The sequence below is a fragment of the Stegostoma tigrinum genome, chromosome 1, assembly GCF_030684315.1.
Source record: "Stegostoma tigrinum isolate sSteTig4 chromosome 1, sSteTig4.hap1, whole genome shotgun sequence".
Lineage (NCBI taxonomy): Eukaryota > Metazoa > Chordata > Chondrichthyes > Orectolobiformes > Stegostomatidae > Stegostoma > Stegostoma tigrinum.
This window is the reverse complement of record NC_081354.1, coordinates 57,362,552-57,370,291: the sequence shown is the minus strand read 5'-3', so window position 1 is coordinate 57,370,291 and position 7,740 is coordinate 57,362,552. Positions and strand designations below refer to the sequence as shown.

The 7,740-nt window shown below is 44.1% G+C and overlaps 1 protein-coding gene across 1 annotated transcript in view; it reads right to left on the bottom strand.

Annotated features, from left to right (window-relative positions):
* Nucleotides 1-10: 10 nt before the first annotated feature.
* The window catches only part of cpe (carboxypeptidase E), a 106,623-nt gene continuing 98,893 nt past the window's right edge, over nucleotides 11-7,740 (bottom strand). The window contains exons 8-9 of the mRNA XM_048543517.2: nucleotides 4,039-4,157; nucleotides 11-1,314 (exon numbers count right to left, since the gene is read on the bottom strand). Coding sequence (XP_048399474.1) covers nucleotides 1,216-1,314; nucleotides 4,039-4,157 — 218 coding nt within the window. The 3' untranslated portion in view covers nucleotides 11-1,215. The remainder of the gene's footprint in view (nucleotides 1,315-4,038; nucleotides 4,158-7,740) is intronic.

The following is a 7,740-nucleotide window of genomic DNA, read 5'->3' as shown; positions in this document are numbered from 1 at the left end:
AAAACAACACTGGCCAACATTTCATCTTTATCAGTAAGACAATTAACAGCAAAACCTTGTACTGGTCAGTACGCTTTTACTTATGTTAGGTCACGAATATATGCAGCTGCTTCACTTATCTACTTTTGAGGTAACACTGTAATGTTCCAGTTTAGAAACAAGACATACTATTACACTCCAACATTGTTTTAATGCAATGGAGAATTATCCTGTATACTGGTCTGAAATCACTTTCTAAAATAATGAGACACTAATGCCATGAATATCATATTGTTAGATGGTTAAAAGGACAGAGCATGTCAGATTCCCATTACAATCATATGGTACTGCCCTTAACTGCAAAATGAATTTTTAAGAGAATACATCAACTGCATCGCACTCTTTACGCACTATTTAATACATTTATATTCCCTAAAATTATAAGTTAAACCATTAAATTATTTCTCATTACTGGGAAACAGTGTGAATTTCATAAATTTAGATGCAACAGAAGTTGGAACTGTGTTGCACAAATAGTTTCACAATCTGGAGAAGAGAAAAATAGTTTTGTCTCCCAAGTGTTCAGTCTCATAGTTTTGCAATTTGCTGTGGAAAGTCCCGTTTCCATTGGGTTGATTAAATTTTCATGTCATGTTCAAACCATCACAGAAAATTAGCATGTTCACACACTAAGTAACAACAACTCTGAAATTCACAGACAACATGACATGCTCGTATCCTTTTACCTCAAAATCTCGGACCGACTTAACTCTTTACTTGGAATACTTTCAGTTATGTACATTTGTGAGCACATTACACTCCTAATTTTAAAAACACACGATGAATGCAAGTATTTTTCTTCCTTTTCTTTCCGAACAAGCCCTTGTATGGTTAGTCATGACACATTACTTGGGATCTCTAGATGAAGTATAACAGAGATACAAAGACACATTAACAGTGACCACCATTATCTAAAACTGTCTAAGAGGGAAGGATCTTTGAATAAGATGAGCAAAATGGAATCTCCACCAAATGGCAGCATTTTTTCCAGCTGAAGAAGTGGCTTGAAAAAGGCAGGTGGGACACCAGATTATTCACCTCACATAATGTCTTCACTTCCTACTGTACTCAAATAATATTAAAACACAGGAAAATAATTTGACATCTAAAAAATAATCGATACGCCACCCAATTCCCAGTAAAGCTTGTGGTTGAAAAGGAGCAAAAGCCTTCTGTTTAAAAATTCAGTGTTTCGGACATCATCCTCCACCATTCCATTATTTCTGCCTTCTCCTCTTCTTTTCTCTCAGAAAATGATTCAAGAGCAAAATCAACCTGCAAAGAATCAGATCAAAATAGAGACATTTGCCAATAACATCCTGACTTAGCAATATTTGCTCTTCTACAAAAATACGTAGGACAAAAAACACCAGCTAGTTGACAGAGATTTGTCCCCGTGCCAACATCCTGCAAATTCTACACACCAGCTTTGCCCCCATCCCACTGAAGTGTATAACAGTGCCTTCCTCATCCCCTTAGCCCTGCATACCCCAACACCCACTGCGTACACCAACCAAACAATCTCCTGGGAGGAGACAAGGAGTCCATGTAATGCATTATATGAACGCAAGTTTGGTTTTTCTTTATAACTTATTGAATTTCTGGAACTGTGGAAATGCAAACCATATCAAATTTGGTTATCATTCAATTACAATCAAACATGTAAATTTACAAGGTAAGTATCTCAAGACGATTCAAACAGGCACACTCACAGAATAGGTATTCTGCTGTGGGGCACCTTCATATGATTAGCCAAATAAAATTCCCTGTGTGCACCAAGAAGCCAGTTCACAAGGGTTTACAATTTTACCGATGCTATTTAGGTTAAGTGGATTGGCCATGCTAAATTGCCCGTAGTGTCCAGGAAGTGCAGGCTTGGTGGGTTAGCCATTAAAAATGCAGGGTTACAGGCATAGGGTGGGTCTGGGTGGGACGTGTTTCGGCAGGTTGGTATGGACACGATGGGCCAAACGGTCTGCTTTCACACTGTAGGGATGCTATGTTTCTATTTAGCACAAGCAGAGTATAAGAGGCAAGCATAACTTGTAATGAAAGAATGTCTAAATTAATTAACTTTACTGAGGAACAGGCGAGGTCAGTTCCTTTCCTCAAGTGGCCAGAACGCTTCATTTCACTGGGGCTACAACACCTTTCACATTGACACAAGATCCTACTGCGAGTGCAGGAGGTAGGAGGAAAAGGAAGTCCTAAGTACAGAGATCAGACCTTGTCACTTTGACATGGGGTCCAAATACGTGTCAAACATGGATTTTAACTGTAACAACACTTGCAGTGGAATTAAATCAGCAATGGGTCATTACTGCTAACTCTGAATGCCAGCTATTAATCTTTTAAATGTGTTTGGAAAGGTGGTGGCTGTTTAGCGTGAGATGATCTTTTTATCCACGTTGTAAATCCTTTTGCAAGCACAGAGTCAGGCGTGGAAACTGGACAGTACATGGGAGATTCTTTCAAAAACTGGAAGAACAGCAGATGCTGAAAATCAGAAACAAAAACAAAAATTGCTGGAACATTTCAGTAGGTCTGGTGGCACGCTTGGAGAGAAATCAGAGTTAACACTTCAGATCCAGTGACCCTTCTTCAGAACTAATGGTAGCTCAGAAAAAGTCGATTTTAAGCAGAAAGTAGGGTGAGAGGATAAGGAGTAAATGACTGGAAGATTCAGCCTTAAGAGACAGAACAGTTCGACAAACACAGGAGTGGATAATGGTCAGCCCCGTGAGAATGAATATATACTAATAGGGACTACAGGGGGTAACAATGCATAACATGTAATGGCAGGCATTTGAAAACAAGGCCTGGTGTGTGAGGTTTGGGGTAAGGACATGACAGAAAGTTCCTCAAGTCCTAAAATTGTTGAACCCTATATTGACTCCATAAGACTATAGAGTTCCCAAGCGGAAAACGAGGTGTCGTTCTTCCACCTTGCGCCGAGTTTCATTGGAACATGCAGCAAGCCTGAGACAGATGTTGGCCAGGGAACAGGGTGGTGTGTTAAAGTGGCAGGCAACTAGAAGCTCGGTCTTTTTTGCAGGCAGAACGTAGGTGTACTGCAAAGCAATTACCCGGTCTATGCTTTATTTCCCCAATGTAGAGGAGACCACATAGCGAACAACAAATACAGCAGATTAGAAGCTTTTCTGATGAAGGGTCTAGGCCCGAAACATCAGCTTTTGTGCTCCTAAGATGCTGCTTGGCCTGCTGTGTTCATCCAGCTCCACACTTTGTTATCTCGGGTTCTCCAGCATCTGCAGTTCCCATTATCTCAGGTATTATACCTTTGGTGTTTGCAGGTAAAGGTGCCATGGGGCTGTGGAGGGGTGTTCAGAGTTAGGGAGGAGTGGATCAGGGCGTCATGGAATCAATGGTCCCTGCACAAGGCCGATAGGAGAGGGGAGTGGAGTATATGTCTGGTAGTAGCATCCTGCTGAAGGTGATGGAAATGGCGGCTAATGATCCTGTGGATGTGGATGCTGATAGGATGGCAGATAAGGACAAGGGGGACGGTATCACCGCTGTGGTAGGGAAGATAGGGGGTGAGGGCCTAAGTGCGAGCAATGGGTCAGACCCAGCTAAGGGCCCTATCAACTACCTGCTGGGGAATCATCGGTTGAGGAAGAAAGTGGACATGTTGGATGCCTCTTTGTCCAAGTTGGCACTGTCGGAAGAGATGGGACGGAGGAACTGTGAGAATGAAATAGAGTCTTAACGGGAAGCAGGGTTTGAGGATGTATCGTGGACGTAACTGGGAGTCGATGGATTTGTGGTGGATATTGGTGGCCAGCCTATCCTCAGAAATGGAAACAGAGATGTCAAGGAAGGGGCGGGAGGAGTCAGAGATGGACCAGGTGAAGGTCAGGATGGGGTGGAAATTTGAAGCGCTTTTGAGAAACCTTTTCAATTCTTAAACATTGGATCTCTAAGTTATGGGGGAATTGTGGAATGGGTACAAGATTGGAAACAAATAGTTGATCTTACCAGTACGGCTGGACTGAGAGGAACTGCCACTTTTTTGGTTATTGCTAGATATCCTGGTGCAGAAGCTGTGATTTTATAGTTTCCAGGAGCCAAAAGCCTCCAGAAATCACCGTCTTTTGCTGAAGAGAAAGAAAAAAGTGCTTGTGTGACCATTTTAGCAAAACCAGTGAAAATGTGTAGACTGTCGGATGCCTCAGAGCCCTGGGTAGTTTCTGTAATTCGCATATACTCCAGGTTAAGGCATTCTCAGTTAATTCAATGCGTCCGATCATTCATACAAGTCAAGAACAAGCAGGTGGTCTTTACAGCTAAATATCTAACAATGAAGGAGCAAAGCAATTCATGCTTCAATCACTATCTTCTGACATATATACAAGGAACAAAATTGTGAGCACTTTCCTAACAAGAATAATAGGATCCAAGTTTAGCATTAACTGTGTGCTCCCATTGAGGGCCCACTTCAGCTGCATGTAAAGCAGAGAAATGACCAAATCACAAACCCTGATTCAGAAACATCTGCCTCCATCATCCTCCATCCAGTGTCCTACTTTCATTTTAACCACAGTACCATTCAGAATAAAATTAAGTAAAAAGCACCAAGAAACACATTTCATGACTTAACAAATTTTAGCGAACATGAACCAATGCAAGGAAATTTCTTTTAGAAATGATTTACAGATTACTGTAAGGTTATTTAGGATTAGGAAAATAGCATCAGGTCTGACAAGCCTGCCCTCCCCCAAGAGGAAGGCTGTGGCACAGTGGTAATGTCACTGGCTTAAGAGACTTCAAAACCCCAGTCTCATGCTCTAGGGGCATAGGTTCAAGTCTCACCCTAACAGCTGGTGAAGTTTAAATACAATCAAGTTTGGAATTAAAAGCTAGTTGTATGGTGACTAATGTCAATTGTTGTAAAATAAAACACATCTGGTTCACTTTAGGGAAGGAAATCAGCTTACTTTATCTGGTCTACATGTGGTTGACTCTTAACTGTCCTTTGAAATAGCCTAAAAACACAATCAGTTCCAGGGTAATAAAATGTGAGGCTGGATGAACACAGCAGGCCAAGCAGCATCTCGGGAGCACAAAAGCTGACGTTTCGGGCCTAGACCCTTCATCAGAGAGGGGGATGGGGGGAGGGAACTGGAATAAATAGGGAGAGAGGGGGAGGCGGACCGAAGATTGAGAGAAAAGAAGATAGGTGGAGAGAGTATAGGTGGGGAGGTAGGGAGGGGATAGGTCAGTCCAGGGAAGACGGACAGGTCAAGGAGGTGGGATGACGTTAGTAGGTAGGAGATGGAGGTGTGGCTTGGGGTGGGAGGAAGGGATGGGTGAGAGGAAGAACAGGTTAGGGAGGCAGAGACAGGTTGGACTGGTTTTGGGATGCAGTGGGGGGAGGGGAAGAGCTGGGCTGGTTGTGTGGTGCAGTGGGGGGAGGGGACGAACTGGGCTGGTTTTGGGATGCGGTGGGGGAAGGGGAGATTTTGAAGCTGGTGAAGTCCACATTGATAGGCTGCAGGGTTCCCAAGCGGAATATGAGTTGCTGTTCCTGCAACCTTCGGGTGGCATCATTGTGGCATTGCAGGAGGCCCATGATGGACATGTCATCTAAAGAATGGGAGGGGGAGTGGAAATGGTTTGCGACTGGGAGGTGCAGTTGTTTGTTGCGAACCGAGCGGAGGTGTTCTGCAAAGCGGTCCCCAAGCCTCCGCTTAGTTTCCCCAATGTAGAGGAAGCCACACCGAGTACAGTGGATGCAGTATACCACATTGGCAGATGTGCAGGTGAACATCTGCTTAATGTGGAATGTCATCTTGGGGCCTGGGATAGGGGTGAGGGAGGAGGTGTGGGGGAAAGTGTAGCATTTCCTGCAGTTGCAGGGCAAGGTGTCGGGTGTGGTGGGGTTGGAGGGCAGTGACGGAGCGAACAAGGGAGTCACGGAGAGAGTGGACTCTCCGGAAAGCAGGCAGGGGTGGGGATGGAAAAATGTCTTGAGTGGTGGGGTCAGATTGTAGATGGCGGAAGTGTCGGAAGATGATGCGTTGTATCCGGAGGTTGGTGGGGTGGCGTGTGAGAATGAGGGGGATCCTCTTTGGGCGGTTGTGGCGGGGGCGGGGTGTGAGGGATGTGTTGCGGGAAATGCGGGAGACACGGTCAAGGGCGTTCTCGATCACTGTGGGGGGAAAGTTGCGGTCCTTGAAGAACTTGGACATCTGGGATGTGCGGGAGTGGAATGCCTTATCGTGGGAGCAGATGCGGCGGAGGCGGAGGAATTGGGAATAGGGGATGGAATTTTAACAGAAGGGTGGGTGGGAGGAGGTGTATTCTAGGTAGCTGTGGGAGTCGGTGGGCTTGAAATGGACATCAGTTACAAGTTGGTTGCCTGAGATGGAGACTGAGAGATCCAGGAAGGTGAGGGATGTGCTGGAGATGGCCCAGGTGAACTGAAGGTTGGGCTGGAAGGTGTTGGTGAAGTGGATGAACTGTTCGAGCTCCTCTGGGGAGCAAGAGGCGGCGCCGATACAGTCATCAATGTAACGGAGGAAGAGGTGGGGTTTGGGGCCTGTGTAGGTGCAGAAGAGGGACTGTTCCACGTAACCTACAAAGAGGCAGGCATAGCTGGGGCCCATTCCAGGGTAACTAGGGATGGGCAAAGTGCCCACATTCCATACAGGAATAAATAAAAAAAACATGGAAACAGTAAGAGGCCCCACAAGCTTATCTCCCTCTAAAGTAAATAGATCAGCTTAGTTTTTATTTTCTTCTCAGCTCTGAAATTCCTCTCTTGAATCCATCTATAAACTGGAAACTTAAAATGTGCTGGAAACATCAGTGAAGCTCCACTCATCCTCCATAACTTTGGTAAAATTATCAGAAAATGCTTTCAAAAAATGGGGTCAACATTGTTCTGTCCAAGGGTCACTGGATTAGAAATATTAATTCTGTTTTACTCGCAACAGAATCTGCCAGACGCACTGAGCTCTCTGACACGATTTTTGTTTCGGGTTTCCCTCATTCACAGTTTTTGTTGCGCTCGTGTCAATATTGTTCATACTGGTTCTGCACGATTGCCCAATCTCAGGCGTTGATGGATGTGCAGAAGATTCCTTCTGGATGTTTGCTCACAAGTCCATCATCGTTTGGGTGCTAAACAATTGCCCTTCACTTTCCTTCTTAGAACCACATAACTAATTTGTAAGTTTGTGCTGAAATGACAGAGTAAAAACTACAATTTTGCATCCCTTTGTATTGTACGCAAAGTCAGCTGTTATTGTCTCATAAAGCTATGAAAAACGTGCTTTCGCTCTTTCATGCAACTGACTCAACATTATGGAGTTTCTGACTCCACAGATGCTGCCAGACCTGCTGAGTTTCTCCAGCAATTCCTGCTTTTGTTTCTGATTTCTTGCATCTGCGGATTTGGTTTCTTGTTATTATGTATCTACGATTAATAGGCTAAGATAAAAGGGAAAAGAGTTGCAAACATTAATTGAAAAGATAGTGATCGCTGACCCGATCTTTGAACACAACTTTCAATTCCACTTTGGCTACACACAAGTGCTTCAATGTGCTGCAGCCACTCCCGATGAGATCATTGTGGAAAGTTAACCAATGTTTCAAGCAGTTTATATATTAGCTGCTCTTCAGCACTCTCTTCTCATTTCCACCCCCAGCAGATATAAATATTAATTTATCACTAAC